This window comes from Arvicola amphibius, chromosome 7, assembly GCF_903992535.2.
Source record: "Arvicola amphibius chromosome 7, mArvAmp1.2, whole genome shotgun sequence".
NCBI lineage: Eukaryota > Metazoa > Chordata > Mammalia > Rodentia > Cricetidae > Arvicola > Arvicola amphibius.
The window spans coordinates 5943291-5965937 of NC_052053.1; the positions used below are offsets into that span (position 1 = coordinate 5943291).

The following is a 22647-nucleotide window of genomic DNA, read 5'->3' on the forward strand; positions in this document are numbered from 1 at the left end:
AGTAAAATACATACACATAATTTGGCTGTATGCACCTGTATGCCTGTATGCACCATATACATGTCTGGTGCCCACGGAGACCAGAGTTACGGATAATTGTGAGTGGCCATGTAGTGCTAGGACAGAACCTGTGCCTTCTGCAAGAGTAGTCAGTGTCTGAACCCCTGAGCCCCACTTTATTTCTCTTCAAATAATGAACTACAGTGACATAGGCGGTTTATTAGACTTGTGCTTTGGGGCTATTTTCTCAAATACTAATAAAGAGTATAGAATCTATACTCCTCTATCTTCTAGTAAATGTGGAACTTACCTCCAGTCCTCAGAAGCAACCGTTCCTCCAGACTGTCAGTCATCCACTGATCTACCCATCTGACACTTATTTGAGTGCCTACCATGATCCATATTTTGGGTATAACCATGAGCCTCAAAGACACAGTTTTTGTCCCTATGAGAATTTTTGGAGTAGCATGGAATATAAATGTTAAAGCCACATTGAGGAAGAGTTCAAGCCATTCAGAAATGGAAACTGCTCCTTGTAATACATTTATGCCTTTAGTGATAGTTTATTAAGGAATGTCTTGTGCAAAATTATATGGGTTCTCTAGTCTCCTTGTGTTAAGTAGATGCTGGCTTTGCATATGTGTGACATGTTTTTGTTCCTGTTACTTATAGAAATGCACAGCAATCTCCAGAGTCTGGTGAGTCAGAAAGAAAGTGCTGGACGCCCTCCCCAGCCCTAGTGACTGGGGAGAGAAAGTAACCAGCCACTTCCGATTTCTTTAGAAAGTGCTGGTCAATGGCAAACCATCCAAGGGCAGTTCTTGAATATCAGCATCATGGCAATCCCCTGTCTGTGTTCAGTGGCACCCAGGGGTTTTGCCCCCAACACCAGGCAAGTATTTTGAGGCCTATTAATGCTTAGCTCTTATAACTAATTACCTCTTTGGTAGTGCTTTAACATTAACTTTGGTAATGCTAGCTAGAAATGTATTAAGCATTTAGTCTCTGATAAAAGCGCAGAGAATAAATGTCAGTGAATGGAGCACTCAGCTACAAATGAGACATCCATATCATCCTCCTGACCCCCACCAAAGCTCAAGGACCATTACGGAAGAGGGGTAGAAAGACTGAGAGCCAGAGGTCAGAGGGTGACTGAAGAGAAACGGTGTCTCCTGGGCAGGAGCACTGATGTGTAAGATCCAGCCAATCATTGTTAGCACTGTGCAGAGAGAGGCTCATGGTGAGGGGAGGAGCTGTTGATGGCTTCTGGGAGGAGGGAGAGTCAGTTTTCTTAATTGTCATGGCCACTGGTAGTTGACCATGCTCTAGTGGGTGGCCCCACATACATGAGCTGGGCAACAGAAGCTAGACTTAGTGTGTTGCTGGAAGATGGAAGATGAGATGAAGTTGCGGATGTGTGAGAATGTAAGGGAGGGATCTGGGAGAAATTAGGGGAAGAAGAAATCAGGGTAATAATCAAAATACATCATATGAATTCAAAGAATTAATGAAAGTATTAAGTTTTTAAAGGAATGAGAACTATGGATTGCAAAGGGAGTGTATCTATGTACGATAATTAATCTTCCTAAAGGATTCATCTGTGTAGAACAGATTGTGAACAATTTTTTGAAATGTAAAATCTGTCACGTCACCACTGGCGTTCCAACCCCTTGGCTAAAGCATTCCTTGGGTCTCTTGACATAACTGTGTGTTGTGCCCTCCTTTGTTTGCTTCCACTTCACTCCTTCTTGAGGATCTTAATACTAGATGCTGACGTTTCTTGTGAATGTCTCTGCTCTCCAGTTCTAATACAGGCATATCCTTAGCATGAGAGCTGGAGACAGCCGAGTCATTATCACCATGTGCTTCTCTGGCGTAGGGCTGGCTTAGGTTGATGCTCTCAGTCAGAAAGACGTTTTGGTTTGCTTAATGTGAACAGGGTGCATAGGAATCTCTTGGCTACATTTTAGTGAAATAAGCAGTGGAGCATTTGATATCCCCACAGAATTAGAGGTATTCTTTGCTTTGCACATTTTTTTTTAAGCAAATGTCCTTCTTGAATCTAAAAGTAGTTCTCTTCCAAACACAAACTTGAGAAAGAATGGTTTTCTATAAAATCACACAACTAAGAAAATTGACCCAGAAAGACAATGTCATGAGCCCCCTGCTGCTGTTTTCAGAGGGAAGAGACAGAAGGTGGATAGCAGGAGTACTGGGCCCTACTTAACCCAGCCGTGAAGAGCTTTGCTTTTAGCAGTTCTTTTGATTGCCGCCGTGTGCCTCCCATTGGGAATGGTCCATCCTTACACAGGATGATTAAACAGTGAGGTGACTTCTGAGGTTCTTCACAGCTCTATCTGACCTCCATATATTTAATGGATTCTAGTAATGTCATTGTCATTCCTGGGACAACTTTGTGTTTGCACTGAAATCCAGTATGAAATTGTTTGCAAATATTTCTGCAAACTGCCCTCTAAAGCTAATGCATTTGTGGGTGGCTATGTTGGCACCAGATCACACCATAGGATTTCTAGACTCTCTTATTAGGTGGTAGATTATATGCAAGATTAAAATGCTCCATCACTTGAATGAACATATGTGGTAGCTGTTGTTCCCCCCATCTCCTCTACCCAGGGCACTGTGGTTTATTGTTTTCTATGTCACACAGAACTTTTGCCCCTAAATAAATGTTTTAACCACAGTTTGGACTTTAGAAAAACATCTACCTGCAGGTTATCTCAAATCATTTGTGAATGTACAGCATGCTGCAATACACCTTTTAAAAAGCGTACAAAGCTTCACGTTTAGAATTCTTAAATAGTTATAGTTGTGGTGGATTTAATATTACTTCTGGATGTGACTAGGTGTGTGGAAGTTTGATTTTCAAAGAGCCCTGCAGTCAGGTTTTGCTGAGAAGAAATCCCAGGGATTAATAAAAGTAATTTAAAATACTCTCTCACTTCAACAAGAGCATAGCAATATATGGTTAAAAAATTTTAGGTCAGTTCAACATGGTGATTTTTTAAATATTGGTCAGTATCCTCCAGTGAGCACATTTGTTAGCCAAAATGATATGGAGTGGTTTTAGATATAGACCATTGATAAACTTCTTGGTTCTCAAGCACAGATGTTTAATTTCAGGTTAAACAATGGAAGCATGGCTCTCATAGTTGTACGGAACACCACTCGACAAGAATTTGTAAAGCACCTGAAAAGGTACTCCAGCATAAAGAATCAGGTACAGCCATCTCTTTCTGTTGCTTCTTTGCAAGGCTAATAATCATGGAGAGAAAGATGCTTCAGATACTAACACTAAGTCTGTTTTCATTTGCCTACTTTAATCTTTTCCCTAGCCTTTCATTCAAAATTTGAAACGTGTATGCCAGCATTGACATGCATTTGCTTCTTCTGACATATGGTTATACTTCTTTTCCCTTGTGCCAAGAAAAACCAAAATTCTAGTATTACATTGAAAAGCAAAGGAAGTGAGGGGTACAATTGCACACACACACAAGCTGTTCTTTAGGATGAAAAGTACTGAAATCCGAGAGTTTTGTCTTCTTGGTTTCACAACAGCAGATCCTAAACTTGGGATGTTTAGGTTTTACGGGCGCTTGCTGACAACTGGCTTCATATTCACAGCTTACAATAGGTTTGCAGATATGTGCTTACCCATTTTATAGATGTTATTCAAAACACATGAAAACACTTAAGTGGTTAGACTAAAAGAGAAATAGTACCTATGATGGGCTATATTCTTGGGCTCACAGTATGCCCTGCCTGTTAGTCTTGAAGCACACAGGGGTGGCTGTAAAACCCAGTGGTTTGACAAATTCTTAAGGATATAAATGGTGCTTGGATATAGTTAGGAGGGGACAGTAAATCTAGCTAACCATCAGAGGCTGATTGTTGAGCTCTCTCTCTCTCTCACACACACACACAGTCTGTCTCTGTGTGTGTGTGTGTCTGTGTCTGCCTGGGGAAACCACAAGAGCGAGTTGAATTTTCTTAAACTGCAGTCACAGGTGGTTGTGAGCTGTCTGACATTTGTACTGGGAACCGAACCTGGGTCCTTTGGAAGAGCAGCAAGCACTCTCAACAACTGAGCCATCTCTCCAGCCCCCCAGCCCAATAACACACGACAATAAACAATTACATTTATATGGTATTTATAATTATATTTAATTCACATAGTGATTTCTATAAATTATAAACAAATGTAGAAATATGAATAGCATGTAATGCATTTTTTTAAAGACTTTTCCGTGTAAGGAAGACAGCATATGTGTTAGTTACAGTGGGACTCGCTGCTGTGGGATCAATCAGCAGCAGGCTGCTGTGTGGGAAGGAGACAAATTCTACACTGTGTTAGCATTGCACCCTCTGAGCCACGTTTTCATGGTAGGAATGTCAATGTTTGTGAACAGCTGTAGAGCAGACTGAAGATCACTTCACAGTTTTTATAGTAACTCCCAACTCAGTAAAATGGAGGGTAAAGCTAACCTTTGGGGTCCCTTCAACTGCACCCTCGCCCCACATTTCTTGGTTTCCTGTGCTGTAGGTGTGTAAGGCCCCTCCCAGCCTCCCAGGGGGACAGACCACAGCAGCGACCTTGACTCTTCCCTTTCTGGACTCTCTCCTCACACTGCAGCTGACTGAAACCCTGCCCTGATCTCCTCACAACATTACCCTGCCTGCTTCTGTTGGTTCTCATGTTTATATTTCTGTCTTAATTCAAACCTTTTCACTTAGAATTGCCTCTTGTATATCTTCAGTTTCTTTGCCTTGTCTTTTGTAATTCCTCCTTAAGGAGTTTTCCTAAAATAGCTGATTTCCCCTCTGCTTAACTCTTCAACAGGGACTGTGAAGAGACTACAATTTTATTTCCTGGCTACCAAGGCCCAAATAATCACACAAAACTATGTTAATTATAATACGGCTTGGCCAACAGCTCAGTCATAGTTCTAGCTAGCTCTTATATTTTAAATGAACCCATTTCTATTTTATATTTTACCACGAGGCTGTAGCCTACTGGTAAAGCTTTAGCATCTCTCTCCTTCAGTAGCTACATGGCATCTACTTCTCTCTTTCTTACTCAGTTTAGTTCATTCACCTGCCATAGGCCAAAACAGCTTTTTTATTAACCAATGGTAATAAAACATTCACAGCATACAGAGGGGAATCCCACATCATCTCCCCTTTCTGCCTGATAAAAAGGAAGGTTTTTAACTTTAACATAGTAAAATTACATATAACAAAACAGGTATCAAGCAAGAATTATAGTTACAATATTTATATCTAATTTATCTTTTATCATAATTGTAACTATCTAGCTTTCAATTCCATCAAAGACCTGAGAAGGATATACTATTACCTAAGCAAACAGGAAGTACATTGTAAGCAACTTTCAAAGTTCTAGAATTGACAGAGACATCTTACTGCCTGGAAAATCCCCCAAAGTTCTTCTGTATCATTGGGACATCCATCTTCAGCCTATAGGCCCATAGTATCCGGCCCACTTTTCATTGAAGAAGGAAATATGAAGATTTGTTTTGCCTTGTACTGTCGGAGTTCATCAGTTGCTTTCGTCTGTGTCCTGCAGAATGTCTGGCAGTTTCCTCTGTGAAGCAGGAACCCTGAAGGACAATCCCATCTTTTGGAAAATTTACTAGTCACTTTTCTGTGGGTCCTGCAAGTCCAGTTCATCCAGCATTACAGCATACAATCAAGCAGTTCAGGCAAGAGCAGTTTCTTGCCCAAATGGCTAGTAAACTCCATAAGGAGGCTCTTAGGTGACTATCATCCCCTTGAAGTAGACTGGTGTTGCCAGAAGCAGACATGTCTCACTGTCATGAAAAGTTGAAGTTCTTTTAAAACATTTTAAATGCCACATTCTGTAGGTTTTTGAGTTTGAAGACTAACTGAATATATCTCTGTATATTTAGAGAACCTAGCTAACATGAATACAACTTTGGCTACTATAAATGACTATTAACCTATAACTTTTAATTACACGTTAAATTTTAAATGAGCTGTATAAACATACCTTTAAAAAGAGTAGAAATATATATACATATAAATATCTATATATAAAACAAAATTGACCTGAAATTGTATCAATAAACCAGGATCCATACCAATGTAAAGTATTCATTTCTATATCCCCTCTTAAATTAAAACAAACATTTATAAATAATCATTTGGGAATTCTGGTGTAGTTTTCTCCAAACTGATTTCTGCTTTTTTGAGTAAAGTATTTTTAGGATTTATGAAAACCTTCCAGGGATCTTGCTATATCAAAACACATTAGCTTGGAAGGAATCCACAGATTCTGATCCTCTGTGGAAACAAAAGCAGAACCTCTTTTCCAAAGTAACATATTCTAAGAATCAACTTTTGAAGTTAAGATACCTTTAGGATATATATGTTGGTTTAACTTAGCAGCCCTCTGAATCAAATGTCTCTCTGAAGTAGAAAAATTCAAAGAAAAAACAATATACATAATCCAGATTCTCTGTATTTTCCATCTTTATGTGGCTTTTTTTTACTCTTTACAGCTCAGATGTATTCCTAGTAGCTCTTATGTCTTAAATGGAACCCATTTCTATTTTATATTTTACCATAAGGCTGTGGTCTACCTGTGGCATCTGTCTCCTTAGGCAGCTACATGGAATCTCCCTGACTCCACTTTCTTTCTCCCGGCACTCAGTTTAGTTTTCTGGCCTAGCTCTATTCTGCCCTGCTATAGGCCAAAATCAGCTTCTTTATTAATGAATGGGAATAAAACATTCACAGCATACTAAGCGGAATCCCACATCAAAGGACAGCCTATATTTCCTCATCGTGGATTACATGAGCCTTGATAAACCATTTCTCACACTTCCAAGGCTAAGACTGATATCAGGTGGTTTAATTTTTCATGAGGTCATTGTCTCTTTGGAGCGTAGCACTCAACAACTCTGTATTTTCATGTGGCTGTCCCTTGGGACATATGAATCCCTAGTATTTTTTCTATTAATTCAAATTTCCACCACTCACAAGGACACAAGTCATGCTGAGTTAGGCTCTGCCACACAAACCTGTGTTTAATGTAATTGTGTCTTTAGAAACCTTATCTTCAAAAACTTATGTTCTGAAAGATACTCAAGTTTAGAACTTCAGCATATGAATTCTTAACTGTGGAACACAATTTATGCCAAATCTTTTTGTAAATGTGTTCTTTGAAGTAATTAAGATAATATAGTTACTAATATAGTTACTAATCAGTAATCATTTCAGATTTTAGAACAATGGCTTGGGAATCATCCCTTAATAAACATAGTACCCCCCCTCCCTCTTCTGCATATAAACCTCAAAGAAGCAAAACATTCTATAAGTTGATAATAGTATTTTCCCCCAAACGCATGTTTACATACAAAGAGCAAAGATTTAGGAGATGTCATAGCTTAAACCATACAATAAACCAAGTTACCAAGTGAAATCCATGGTCACCTCAACTCCAAGCAATTCTTACAGCCTAGATTTTGGAGAGACTACTTGCATCATGACTCTATTAGATCTTCCGCACTGGGGATAAAGCTTTCAATGCCTGTCTCGTGCTTACAGAAGCTACTGTGTAATCATCCGTTTTGAAGGGTATGCATTTCCATGAGTTACCAAGAGCTGACTGTGAGGGACTAAGTCACATCTATTGCCTACCCAGACATTCAAGTGCTACCCTTATCTTCACACCTCATTCTGTTCGAAAGAAGGTTTTGTACAGATATCATTTGAGAATTCATTGTTTTCCCAACCCCTGATAACTTCCTTTGGCAACGAAGAAAAGCACAACTTGAACATTACCCACTGGCATTCTAGAACGGTTAATCACAACTGTCTTAGCTTTGTGTCCATTTGCTAAATTGGCAGATGAACACCTGGGAATTCATATTTGATTGCCCTTTTCCTTTCTCTTATGAATCTCTTAAAGAGATTTCTTTAAAAAAAATCTCTTTTTTAAAGTTTAGATTTAGGTTCTTCTGAATTAAATTCCAAGTGTGAAACAATGCTCGAGTTTGTTTCACGTTGGCTAAACAAGGTAATAATGAAGTCTATGGGATCAACTGAAAAGTCAATCATTAAATTGAAATTACAGCATCAATATTGTTGGAAGTCCTTCACAAGTATGAACTGTCAACAGCGGGGCTGATCAAGTCTGGAAAGTTTCTGGAATAGAGGGTTTTTTTTTTCCTCTTTTTCTGAAAACCTGGGACAATTTGGTCAGAATTTCCAAATGATAAAAATGTCAGTACGATGGTGACCCTTATTTGTCATAGGGGACACAACAAAGCCTCACTATTATTTCAATTCCTTCTATTTAGTTCGATTTTCCTTTTGTGGAGACTTACACCATTGAAGAAGTGAAAATTCATCCAAAGAGTCATAGCAGTGGATACAATCAGCAGGAGGAGGGTAGAGACCAAGCAGCTCTTCCAGAAAACACTTTCCCTTGGAATGTAGATGGTGACTTAATGGAAGCCGCATCCGAGGTCCACATTAGGTAAGGCTGACTGCTCCACTGTCTCTGTGTGGCACAGCAGCAGATGTAACACTAATAACAAGACGGGGATTCTTCCTCCTAACTACCCAAATAGGAGATTACGAACTAGTAAGTTAGCAAACTATAAAAGACATGCACACCCTTTGATAAATACAAATAGGAGTATTTTGTACCGCCATCGCAAATCATCATTTTAGGTGGGCTATACAAATAATTTGCTTACAGTTTACATTACTTATCTTAGAGGGTAGTCTTAAGCCTTTTGAAAATAGTACAGTTCCATAGTTTCTAGCCCCCTTCCCCAAATTGGGCTGAAATGCTATATAATGCTGTTGAACATTGCTTTTTAATCAAGTCAGCTTATAAAGTAATGGGGGCTTTTGTCAAGCTTGGCAAAGCGTTAGCCTCATTGTACATACTGACAATAGTGGGTGATGGGTAGGAACCCACACACTCTATCCTAGTAAGCCTCGTGGCTTTTCGCAGGCTGACGTGGGGGGCCACCCCCAGGTGGGGTGTTCTCAAACAACTGGCTCCTCACAGAAGTACCAGAGAACATCAACCAGGCAGGAAAGGTGATCACGAAGGTTCTAGAATGGTCACAGATGATGAGGTTTGGTCCTTCAGTTTGCTGGCTGTGGTCCTGCTTTAAACGTAGGCCTTTGTTTTGTTCACCTGTGTTCTATGTATCACACACAGGAGGTATGTGGAAAATAACAGCGGCAGGTAAATGAAATAATCAATTTTATGTTATTTTTTACAGACTGCACCCAAGACTGATCAGGCTTTATGGAGGAAGCCTGGAAGAATGAATGATTCCAAAGTAGCATGTAATTGCATATAAAAGAAATGTGTAAAGTAGATATTTAGGATGAAGGAATCTGGTATGCAATATATACACAAATAGGAAATTAATTTTTGAATGAAAATGTCTATTTAAAACATCTATTTTAATGTAATTAAAAATAGTATCTTGGTTTTCAAACACTTAGATAAAAATCAATGAATAATCAAATTCTGATATTTGGAAGGCATTTTGTTGGATCTAGTATAAACATCCTGCTTTATCATTATTGAAGATAATTCTTATTGTAGCCTAATAAAATACAGATTTTATAAAATTTCCAACTACACAGGGAGCTAGTAATATAACCATGAACAACCACTTGATTAAAAAAAAAAGTTTTTTCCACTTAGGCTATTGCCCCCCAACCCAAGTCCATGATGGCATCTTTGGAAGTAACAAGACTGTTAAGCTTATTATACAGGTAAATTCCTAAGGTTACAATAAGTTTATTTAAACATACACATAAAATATCTTTCTAACTGGGCAAAAACTTGGCCCAGGAGGTAGCTGTGTTTTCCTTTGTACCTGAAAGTCGGGGGTGGGGCGGTCACAACACTTCGTTTTCAGTGCAATGACCCAAATTTACATTTCCTCAGAGACTGTCCCTTTAAAGCTATCCTTTTAACTGACAGTGATTTCATGGATTAAAACTGAAACCTTCATGAGATAACTGCTTGAATTTGTATGAGAAAACCATAAATATATACTTTTATACAAAAATACAAATACGTGTTTTGGGCATGTGCCCCTGGAGTTGTTTTGTACTCAGGTTTCATAGCTCTGAAACCCCAGCACACCCTTGTTTTCAGCCACAGACCGCCGGCCTGTGAGCAGGCAACTGTCATGAATCGGGAAACCCGAGGAAGGGCCAGCTGGCAGCAGGGATTTCCTGCAAAAGCAATCTTCTTAACAGTGAAGGCTGCCACTTTATCCTACCCATGTTCAAAATCTGGCCGTAGCTTTCTTACGCATAATAGGTCCAGATGAGAAATATTTATCAGACCATGTGTATGGGATAAATAGTACAAAAATGGTTATGTAAAAACCCAGGTAGAAGATGGTTCACTTTAAAATAAAGCCTTGCATAGCATCACACGTACATGTCGATCACATCCCGTCCCTGCATGCAGGCTTCACCAGTGACTTGCTGTTCCATCGGTGCTTTTCCGTCTCTATAGCAATGCTTCTTACAGCCCTGGTTACTGCCTGTTTCAACAGAACAAGGAAAACGCCACCACCATGGCAGGTATTCATGCTTGCGCCAATTGAAACAGTGAATGCTTTTTGACATGTCGGCTCCCTCGCCCTTCTTTGCAGTTTGAAAAGTTAACCAGTGAGTTATGGGTCATATTACAGTAGCTAAAGTGTGATGTTATGATCTGCAATGAGAAGACAATCCTTAAGGAGTTGGTTTTACAAATAGAAAATTGAAAAAAACTATTCCTGGAAAAAACTATTCCTGGATGCTCTTGATAAAAGAAAGAGGTGGATGGTAATAGTATCTCCTAGAAAAGTGTATATACATAAAAATAAGAGTCCACAGCTGGCACTTCTGCAGAATCCACGCTTGTCCAGAAGCCATCCTGTGCTGCACGGATGTTGTTCATCAGGCATTTAAAACTCACATCTGCCGAATAAAAGGGCCATAGGGAGATGGCCCAGGGATGATATGTACCAGTGACAATGACAATCTTCCACCTTCTTAAAATAATTTATCCATTAGAAACCTCTGGAAACAGTTCTTTGAAAGACTCTAAGTGGCTTCAAAGGTCATCATCATATTTTGAAAATGTCTCAAGTGTATTTGAAACCCACAAGTGCCCTTTTCTGTGGCATTTATCTCACCGTGAGCCCGCATAGTCCGTGCATGTCTCCTTGAAAGACTGTTCGGCTAAATCTGGAGTTTCTTTCAAGTTACCTTCAGAGTTCACTTTGAGTAAGTCAATAGCTTTAGTGTTTTTCTCTACGTTTGACTGCTGGAAAGCAAGCTTTGTGTATTTCCTTTCTTGGAGATTTTCCCTGCATTAAGACATAGTATGTTACCAGATCACAAGTACATGGGAAAAGAGAAGTTACCATGGGTCTCATGAGCAGGGTCTTTCCCCACCTACCTGAGGTCTTTGTTCATTGCTCTCGATTGAAGAGTTGTTAGTCATCATCGCCTTTGCTGTTGACATAACTCCAGCTGTCTCTCCTGTTTTCTTCTTGTAGAATAGATTTGTACTGTCTTTTAAAGAACCCAGCCTGCAAACAGATCAGATAACAAGTGTCTAATTCCGAAACCATAATATTCATATCAGTGTCTAATCACTGTAGAATACTTTTAAAACTTTGCCTCACGTTCCACAGGCCTGCAAAGACAGTTGTAAAGGTGGTAATCAACAAAGGACATCAGGGTTAACCCTGGGCTTATCAGTGATATACACACCACAGCAGTATTGGTTTTCAACATTATATGCATTCTAAATGGACTTATCTGAGATCAGCATTAAACATTCGGCTAGAGATTAAAAACAAAGAGTATATACTCAACCTAATTTGCTTTGAGACAATAGAGATATTCTGAGTAATTTAATTATTGGTAATCATTAAAGGTGGATTGTCCATATAACACAAGAAATTATCAAAGGATTACCTTCCACATGACACATGAAATTAATAAAAGTACAATAAGTCCCAGCAGCAAGCTGCTGGTAATAATCACGATGGTGAGATGCCGTTTGGGTCTTTGATGATGGAGCCCTTCCAGGAGAACCTGCACAACAGAGCAAACACATACTCAGAAAGAGCAGCGCTGAAGTTTCTCTTAAAAGCCTCCAGACAGCAACAGAGACCAGAGCTCCCATCCTGTCCTGAACCTACTCTCAGCCTACAGAAGCAGTGAGCAGAATGAGCAGAATGGCTCTGTGGCTCTTCTTCCCATCCTCCCGCTTCTCACTGCTACCAAAATACTTTCCTTGTTCTTCCCATCAGTTGTGGAAAGCCGGTAAAGTGTTGAAAATCCTCTATGACCTGGTCACACACTGACTCCTTACTCGGATCCCCCAAAGGCACTACTTCTGAATTCCCTCAGACTGTCTCCCACACAGTTCTCACGCAGCCCCTAAGAGGTGAACTTACATGGGCAACCTTCTCCTCCTTATTCAGCTCAATAACTTTTGGATGTGGCTCTGGAAAAGCTGTCGCTCTGATTTCAAACTTGAGCGATGATGTCTCGTCCTGTTTTGAAAATAGATAATCAACAGAGCTTGAGTCATAGTTTGATTCCACGCAGACATGTCAATATAAATGCCACCTTGGCTATCTAGAATTTCTGGCTTCCCTTGGACTCAGAGGTATGACTATTTCATGGGTCCCCTTTTATTAAGTGTGGCTATGTTGCAAATCACTTGATCTAAATATTTTCCCCAAGTTATAGTGTGCAATAAGTTATTAGAGATCAATAAAATTTTCTCAGTAATATTAAATTTTACCCCCACACAAGCCTTCTTGATCTGGTATATTTGCTCAGGCTTGCCTTTCATTTGCTTCTGAATAAAGTCCATGCATCGTACTTAGTGTCTCGGTGACAACATCCCGCTCTAATAATAAAACCTACGTGCATGATCATCCGTGGGTGAATTCTGAGCTTTATTATTTCAAGTAAGGAGTCTGTAAAAGAAACCATAAAGCTTGGGGATCTGTGAATGGACTTTGTAAGTGTTATGAATATATTTTATATATATTATTTATTTGTACATGTATGGGAGTAAGTATAGTATTGATACAATTTTAAAAATAAGTAATACCATTTATTTGCTTTGATGCACATGTGGAGGTAGATGACGACTTGGTGGAGGTGGTTTTCCTACCATGTGGTTCCTGCTCATCAAACTCAGGCCCTCATGCTTGATGGAAGGGCTTCAACCACTGAGTAGTTTTACCAAGCTTTTTTTTTTTTTTTTTTTTTTGAAACATTATCTCACATAGCCAGGTTGACTTTCAGTTTGCCATGTTAGCTGAGAATGACCTTGAAATTCTAATCTTACTGATCTTAAACTCTGGAATTATCATTATCAGCGTAAAGTACCACACACCCAGTTTCTGCCAGTGCTGTGGATTGAGTCCACAGATTTGTGCATGCTAGGCAAGCACTCCCCCATTTGAGCTATACCTTGGTTCTATATTCTTAAGGAGGTCTATCGCCCCAAAATGCTAATGTCTACTAGGTAAAGGTTATTCGACATCTATAGAACTAGAAATACAAAACCTCACCTAGACCTGGAGCATTTTTTTGCAATGGGAGGACTGATTCTCCATGGGCAGTATATAGTATGTAGAGACACCTTTGACTGTAGGGATGGGAACAGTGGTGGGAACTGCCTGGTATGCATGGCACTACTAAATGCCCTCCAGTGTGTATGACAGCCTGACAGGAAAGGCTTTTCTGCCCACCATGTCAGTTGTGCTAAGAGAAACTTGAGCCTATGAGAAGCAGCTACCAAGGCTGAACGGTTTGCTGCTTACTCCTGGGACTTTAAGGAATATCTGAAGTTGAGATGGGTGAGCATCTGTCTCTCCTTCCACGGTCTGATGGAATACTCCTTGAGCACTGTGTGGTCATTTCAAAACATGCTACTGAATGGGAACAAGATTTGTCTCAATCTACAGCTCTATTGGCTAGTCTTATCTGTAGTGGCCACTGACACTAACTACGCTGGCCAGATGGGGAAATGAAAAAATGCTTCAGGTTTTCTTTCATCTAAGGGCTCTTCATCAAAACACACACTCTTTTAGAGCAAGAAGTTTAAAAGGCGTTTAATTCCTTTTTAACTTGAAGTTTTAAAGTTTGTTATTTTCAAAATATTTTGTTATCAAATTATGCTATAGTTGATACTTATTTTTGAGGCTGAGTCTCAGGAAGTGTAAAAGGGCCTTGAACTCATTATGTATCTGATGATAATCTCAAGCTTGCAATCCTCCTGCCTCCACCTCTCGAGTGTTGGGAGTGCAGTCATGAGCCACTACACCCAGGTTTAGCTGCTACGATTTGATGTTTTAGTTTTCTTTTCTTTGAAATCAAATTTTAATTTCACTTCTTGGTTTTAGTTTTCACACACACATTATCTTCTAAAGGATGATTTAAGGTTATGTGAACTGAAAGGGAGTCAAGTTTCTCTGTTTACTTAACTCACAGAGAGTGGCATCCTTTATAACCCAAACCTAGTGATCCACAGTTTATCTCTGTCCGATGACATAATGAGGTTTGGGCTTTCTTCCCAAGCTGCATTCTTCTCTCTGGAGTTTGTTGAATGTTTCCATATTAACCAGTCTATGTGAAAATGACCGAGTTTGTAGCTGTACATCATAACGTTATCCATCTGATTTTAGACTCACCATTTCCAAGATGGATTGCCGACCTTCCAGCTGGATGTGAACGCTGGCTTCCTTCCCACTTTCCATTTTCCCGAAGTTGCATAAGAAATCTAAACAGTGTAGATCAGCTTTCATGCAATACTTGAAAAGAATGTAAAAGCACTGCATTAAAATTTTCTACGTTTGAAAGATGAACAGCTGGAGAAAACGACTCAGTGAATAGGATGCCTGCCGTGTAGCATAAGGATTAATAAAAATTCAAATCCCCCAATCCTGTGCAAAACTGGGGGAGACTGCATGTACCTCTAATCCCACTTGTGTCTCTACCACAAGATGGCAGGTAGAGATGAAAGAAGTTCCAAGGGGCAGATAGTCTCAAACAGGTAGGTGAGAGCCAAGCCTGTGGTTCTTTCTGAACACCTTGCGTGCTCTGTAACACACCTGTATTCTCCAAAAATTTAAAGCATGACTTTTAAATTTGAAAACCTACTTTTACATAGGTTAAAAATTTCCTTAATGTGCCACAAGGTGACTCAGTAGCAGGTCAAAGTACTTAATGCCAAACCTGAAAACCTGGGTTCAAAATCCCAGAACCATTGTATTTTACCTTTATCAAAAATCAGGTGTTCAGAAGTTCAGCAAATGGTGCTGGCATAACTGGATGTCAACATGTAGAAGAATGGAAATAGATCCGTATCTAGTTTCATGCACAAAACTCAAGTTCAAATGAATCAAAGATCTCAACCTAAATGCAGCCACATTGAACCTCATAGAAGAGAAAGTGGGCACAAGAGACCACTTCCTAAATATAACACCAGTAGCACAGACACTGAGAGCAACAGTTAATAAATGGTACCTCCTGAAACAGAAGCTTCTGTAAGGCAAAGGACACAGTCAACAAGACAAAACAGAAGCCTACAGAATGGGTAAAGATCTTCAACCCCACATAAAGATAGAAAACTGAACTCCAAAATATACAAAGAACTCAAGAAACTAGACATTAAAAATTGGGGTGCAGATCTAAACAATTTTCAACAGAAGAAATTCAAATGACTGAAAGACACTTAAGGAATTGCTCAACATCTTTAGCCATCAGAGAAATGCAAATCAAAATTATTCTGAGATAATCACCTTACACGAGTCAGATTGGCTAAAAATCAAAACACCAATGCCAGCTTATGCTAGAAAGGATGCAGAGTAAGGGGAACACTCCTCCATTGCTGGTGAGAGTGCAAACTTGTACAGTCACTCTGGAAATCAGTATGACAGTTTCTCAAAAAAAAAAAAATGGGAATCTACCTCAAGACCCAGCAATACGACTCTTGGGTATATACCCAAAGGATTCACACTCATACCACGAGGACATTTGCTCATCCATGTTCATAGCAGTATTATTCATAATAGCCATAACCTGGAAACAACCTAGATGCCTCTCAACTGAAGAATGGATAAATAAAATGTGATACATTTACATCAGGGAGTTCTACTTAGTGGTAAAAACAAAACCAACAAAAACCAATGACATCTTGAAATTTGCAGACCAATGGATAGAATTAGAAAAGAAACCATCCTGAGTGAGGTAACCCAGACCGACAAACATGGTATGTACTCACTCATAAGTGGAGACATTAGACATAAAGCAAAGGATAACCAGCCTGCCGTCTACAACCCCAGAGAAGATAGGTAACAAGAAGAACCCTAAGAGAGACAAGGATCCCCCTGATAAAGAAAAATAGACAAGATCTGACAAAATTAGGAACACGGGGGAAGGGGAAAAGGAAAGAAGGGAAGGGGAAAAGGAGGAAAGAAGGGAAGGGAGGAGGAAATCATGAAGGAATGGGATGGTAAAGATGGGGGAAGGAAAGAGATATCTTGATTGAGAGCCATTGTAGGGCTAGTGTGAAACAGGGCACCAGGGAAATTCCCAGGAATCCACAAGGATGATCCCTGCTAAGACTCTAAACAGTAGTGGAGAGGGTGATCATTCTCATCATAGACCCTTCATCCAGCAACTGGTGGAAGCAGATGCAGAGATCCACAGCTAAGAACTGGGCCAAGCTTCCAGAGACTAGTTGAAGAAAGGGAATAGCAATAATATGAGCAAAGGGGTTAAGAGCATGATGGGGATACTCAGAAATAGCTGACCTGAGCTAGTGGGAGCTCACTGACTCTGGACAGATAGCAGGGACCCTGCATAGGATCAAACTAGGTCCTTTGAATGTGGGTAATAGTTGTGAGGCTTGGACAGTCTGTGGGGCCACTGGCAGTGGGACCAGGATTTATCCCTGGTGTTTGAACTGGCTGTTTGGAGCCCATTCTCTCTAGAGGGATACCTTGTTCAACCTAGATACAGAGTGGAGGGCCTTGGTCCTTCCTCAAAGTTATGGGCTAGACTTTGTTGACTTCCCATGGGAAGCCTTATCCTCTCTCAGACATGGATGGGGGTGGGGTGGATGAAAGGTGGGCAGAGTGGGAGGGAGGGAGTGGGAACTAGGATTGGTATGTAAAATGAGGAAAGATGGTTTTTAAAAAAAATAATTAAAAATTAAAAAAAAAACCCAAAAATCAAAGAAGCAACAACAAATCTCCAGAACCTACAGGATGGTAAAAGAGAAACCCTCTGGCCTCCCATATGTGATATGCTTCATGAACACTCACACAGCTGTGATGTAGGAGAGTCTTCTGTTTGAGTTGATTTCATTGGCTAATAAAGAACCTGCTTGGCCCATTTGATAGACCGCCCCTTAGGTGGGTGGAGTAGACAGAACAGGAAGAAGGAAGTGAGGTAGATGGCTCAGTCAGATGCCACGCCTCTCCTAAGTTAGTCAGACCACCGTGCTTCTCCTGAGAGAGATGCCAGATGCAATGAAGCTCCAGCCCAAGATGGACGTACGCTAGAATCTACCTGGTAAGGCACCACTTTGTGGTGCTGCACAGATTATTAGATATGGGTTAATCAAGATGTGAGTAAGAGGCTGGAAATAATGGGCCAGGCAGTATTTAAAAGAATACAATTTGTGTGTCGTTATTTGGGGGGCACAAGCTAGCCGGCAACCAGGAGCAGGGCAGGGCGAAAAGCAGGCCTGCCCAAAGCTCTCACTACAGAATGGCGCCCAACGTGGATTACTGGATCCACAGAAAGTTTGAGAAAGCTTGGGAAAGAATAGAGGAAAGCATGTTTTCTTGATAGCAGCAATTTCTCGGATCTGAGCAAGCGTTCTCATCTAAGAGAGGCTTCCTGACTCAGCTTTAGCTGCAAAACCCTGCAGCTCTTTTAAGAGGTCCTTCTACGGAACACTTAAATGGTGTTGATAAAAGCTGACTGCATGCTTGTTTGTTTTCAACCATAGCAGGAAAAAAGTTGTGCTGTTTAAAAATGCTGGCAATCTGGTCTGTACTGCCAGGATAAACTCTGACTCTTTCAAGCAGGCGGTCCTGACTGTTGTTTGACACTGTTGCAGCTTGCTTGCTGGCAGGGACCTTGAAATGCCATAGAGTTGTAGCGATAAACATGGCTTCTGCGGGTACCTCCGCCATGAGGCTAGAAAGCTAAGGCATGGGCTGGATCCAGCTGCCAAAATTACGGCTTTAGTTCTACCGATTTTGGTGGGTAAATTAAAGACTCGTGTGGTCAGAAAAAGAGAGATATACAGTAAAGAGAGATTCAAAGACAAAGAAAACCTCTAAATGGTTTACAGTGAGTTAAAAATACATGCAGGCTAAAAGTTAAAGTTTTTACAGTTAAAAAAAGAGAAAGAAAGAAAGAAAAAGGAAGTAGTTTGTTGTGGTGGTACACACCTTTAATCCCAACACTTGGGAGGCAGAGGTAGATTGACCTCTGTGACTTCAAGGTGTGGCAGCACACACCTTTAATCCAAATGCCTGGGAGGCAGAGACAGAAAGATCTCTGTGAGTTCAAGGTGTTGTAGCACACACCTTTAATCCCAGGCTGAGGCAAGTGGATCTCTGTGAGTTCAAGGACAGCCTGGTCTACAGAGTTATTTCAGGACAAAGATATAAAGAGAACCTGTCTCAAAAAGTAAAAGTAAAAATAAAAGAAATAGAGGTTAAAATAAAGCCACACAAAGATGGAAAATACACAGAGAATCTTGATATTGTATACTATTATGCTCTCTTTGAATTGTTTGAATGCTGAGGAAGAAGCAACAGCTGCTAAAAGATATTTGTTTATAAATGCTGCTGAACTAATCCAAGATATATACCTTGAAAATACCTTGACTTCGGGATTTAGATCTAAGGATATGATACTTTGGAAAAGAGATTCTTCTTTTGTTTTTACAGAAAATGAGACCCTATGGATTGCTTCTTTCCCAATATGGTATGATAGACCACGCCCTCCTGAAAGGTTGCTTTGAATACCCTCAAAAAATCACTTCGCTCAACTGATGACTAAGATGAACCTGGCACACAGGTTACATTATGAAAGATCTGATTAACAGCGTCCCCATTCAGCAGGAAGCAGTTTGGAGAGAAATAACTGCACCCATATTCCCAAATATTGTTTATAAATGTTCTTTTACATTTAAAGGGGGATATGATATGGAGATGAATAATTTGCATTGATATGGATTTTGCTTTAGTGATTTAAATTTAAGGTCAATTTTGTTATATGTATATGTATTTCTGATCTTGATTAAGGTATTGTGATTGTGTAGTTCATTTTAAAAATGTAATGTATAATTAGGAAATATAGGTTGTTAATGAATAATCATTGATAATAGTCAAGCTTGTAGTCATGTTAGTTAGATTTTCTAGTTATATAGAGATATATATTAGTTAGATAGGCATTCCTAATATCTTTCAAAGACTATAGAATATTGTATTTAAATGTTTTAATAATTTAGGGCTTTTCATGACAATGAGACATGTCTGCTCCTGGCAGCACCAATCTACTTCAAGATTATGGGCATCTAAGAGGATCCTTATGGAGTTTGATAGCCATTTGGGCAAGAAACTGCTCTTGCCTGGACTATTGCATAAACTGGACATAGAGAACCCTCAGAGAGAGGACTGCTGAACTTGCCTAAAAGTGAGATGATCTTTCGGGATTCCTGATTCATGAAAGAGTCTGCAAGACATTCTGCAGGACACAGCAGAAAGTGACTGAACTGTCTTTGAAATTTCTTGCTTTATGGAAATGTCTGCTAGAAACTATGGGCCTGAAGGCCGAAGATGGATGCCCCAACGGTACAGAGGAACTTTGGGTGACTGTCCAGGCAGCGAGATGTCTCTGTCATTTCTAGAGTTTCGTAAGTTGCTTACTTCTTATTTACTTAGGTAATATTATATCCTTCTGGAGTCTTTGATGGAGTTGAAGAATGGATAGATAGTTAAAGTTTTCCTTTGTTATGATAAAAGATAAAATGGATATAAGTATTGTAACTAATTCTTACTTGATAACTATTTTGTTATATGTAATTTTACTATGTTAAAGTTAAAGCCTTCTTTTTATTTAAACAGAAAAAGGGGAAATGATGTGGGAGAGTCTTCTGTTTGAGTTGATTTCATTGGCTAATAAAGAAACTGCCTGGCCCATTTGATAGACCGCCCCTTAGGTGGGTGGAGTAGACAGAACAGGAAGAGGAAGTGAGGTAGAAGGATCAGTCAGATGCTACACCTCTCCTAAGTTAGTCAGACCACCGTGCTTCTCTTGAGCGAGATGCCAGATGCAATGAAGCTCTAGCCCAAGATGGACGTACGCTAGAATCTACCTGGTAAGGCACCACTTTGTGGTGCTGCACAGATTATTAGATATGGGTTAATCAAGATGTGAGTAAGAGGCTGGAAATAATGGGCCAGGCAGTATTTAAAAGAATACAATTTGTGTGTCGTTATTTGGGGGGCACAAGCTAGCCGGCAACCAGGAGCAGGGCAGGGCGAAAAGCAGGCCTGCCCAAAGCTCTCACTACAGAACAGCTGAACATGAGAATATGATAGAGTAACAAATAACCTCAGTGGCCTTCAGAAAACCATCCTTTTTATAAACATCATCTTCCCTTCATAGCACTTAAAACCTATCTTGCTTTCAATAAAACAAGCATATTTTTGTTTTATAAATTATAACAAAGTATTCACAGTGTAGCATCTGTTTCTACCATTCTTAGTAACTGAACATTCTGGGACAGGATGAAAAGAAGGATTCGCAATTAGAGTCTCCCTAGGTTACACGCTCCGGTTTTTGTCACAAAACTTCACCAGTTTCTCTTGTAAAGTCACTAAAATGGGAAGAATTGAGAATCTCTTGCTATTGATATGGCTGCCCAGGTGACTTGTCAGAAAGGTTCAGGTGTAATGTCTGGGTGACACACTGTGAGCAATTGTTGGGTAATGAAACCCTATACACATACTTAATCCTGGGTTCCTCTCAGTGCTACATCGTGCCTGTTCCTTCCTAGTGGGAATATGGCCTAAGCTTGCATCTGTTACGTTGCTGGCCACTCAAACACCCATTGAACTTGGTTTTAAATGTTTAAGTTATTTGTAGAAAAACTGTAGAAAACCAGAAATGAATAATGTATATCTGAAAAATGGAAACTTACCAAGAGTCTCTTGTCCGTCTTTGATAAGAATTTGACTATGTCTGTCAAGGTCTCTGCTACGCCTTTTTGCTGTCCTGATGTACACTCTCTTCCATAATGTTTAAAATGGCATTTCCCCATAGTCGCCTAAAGACAGAAAACAAAAATCATGTCTCTTTAGAGAGAGCTGACACAACTTGACTTTAAAAGTTTCAATTGATTATTTTTACTAAAACACATTAAGCAGCTCTAAAATTGTGAAAGTATATTTGACAAAATAGTAAATCTCTTGGCAAGTCTACAAAAACCAAGCTCCAAACAAATTAAATCCAGTTGGTCCTAGCTGATAACATGGTCTATCCTTACTAAAAAGGGGAAGAAAAATGGCGGGTGACCATTAGCCTTAAGTTGGTTTTACAGAATAAAATATGCTACAATTATACATCCCAGCATCTAAATCTGGAATTCAAGTAAATTTTAAAAAGTTTTTCTTATTCCCCAAATCCCTTACATAGGCTTTTCTGGGGATTGCTTGATAACTGGAGGAAATCTTATGAACAGACACAGAACATTGGCTTAAGAACCAACTCAAATGTTTTCTTAAAGAGAACTTCCCTTCCTTTCCTGTTCTTGCTATAGTGGTGGCTTCAAGCTTCGTGGAGCATTCTGTTAACTCTGTCTCCACAGGCTCGTGTCCCAAAGAGATAATGTAAAACAGTTTATCGATGGAAGAACCAGGTTTTCTGATTGTGTATGACAACGTAGGTGTCACCTCTGGGCTGCAGTCCTGAAGAAATGTACTATATCCCAGGTCCTCTCAGCGAGTGCATACGGAATTCACAGCATCAAGTAGGGCTGAAGTGAACAGAGTGTCCATCTTTACAACACTCCTTAGGATAAAGGGTTCAGATTTAAGACTCACAATAGAGGTCAGACAAAGGGAACATCCTTTTACCTGGATGTCCAAAACGTTGAACAACTTATCCGTTTGAGGGAGGAAAGAATTGGGTACCATTATTTCCACACTAACATTTGGAGCCATGCTAATGCCAGTGTTTATAACCTGAAAAAGAAAAGAATTTAAAAGTCTTTTTCATAATTATAAATGCAGAATTACTAGCCAAAGTGGAGGATGTATGTTTGGCAGATACACACTAAAGCAGGCAGAATATCCATAGCCATATTTTTTTCCAGTTTTATCAACTCAAATAGCCCCTCCAATCTATCTATGCCTGCTTTTCACTTTACCGTCATATCTGGTAACCAAGTAGTGACACCTTCACAGTGTAATCCAAGACTTGCATTCCTTACACTGCTATACTGCTCAGACAGTGCTTTTGATTAAGACAAATATTTCTGTAGACACT

General features: G+C 39.7%; 2 protein-coding genes across 2 annotated transcripts in view; one reads left to right on the forward strand and one right to left on the reverse strand.

Annotated features, from left to right (window-relative positions):
- Cerkl (ceramide kinase like) overlaps positions 1 to 9383 on the forward strand; it is an 89569-nt gene extending 80186 nt beyond the window's left edge. Inside the window, 6 exon segments of the mRNA XM_042055452.1 lie at positions 673 to 698; positions 784 to 892; positions 3142 to 3238; positions 8361 to 8539; positions 9303 to 9343; positions 9346 to 9383. Coding sequence (XP_041911386.1) covers positions 673 to 698; positions 784 to 892; positions 3142 to 3238; positions 8361 to 8539; positions 9303 to 9343; positions 9346 to 9383 — 490 coding nt within the window.
- A 2626-nt stretch (positions 9384 to 12009) lies between these two features.
- Itga4 (integrin subunit alpha 4) overlaps positions 12010 to 22647 on the reverse strand; it is a 68263-nt gene continuing 57625 nt past the window's right edge. The window contains exons 23-27 of the mRNA XM_038337653.1: positions 22236 to 22343; positions 21302 to 21427; positions 14763 to 14882; positions 12507 to 12605; positions 12010 to 12141 (exon numbers count right to left, since the gene is read on the reverse strand). Coding sequence (XP_038193581.1) covers positions 12010 to 12141; positions 12507 to 12605; positions 14763 to 14882; positions 21302 to 21427; positions 22236 to 22343 — 585 coding nt within the window. The remainder of the gene's footprint in view (positions 12142 to 12506; positions 12606 to 14762; positions 14883 to 21301; positions 21428 to 22235; positions 22344 to 22647) is intronic.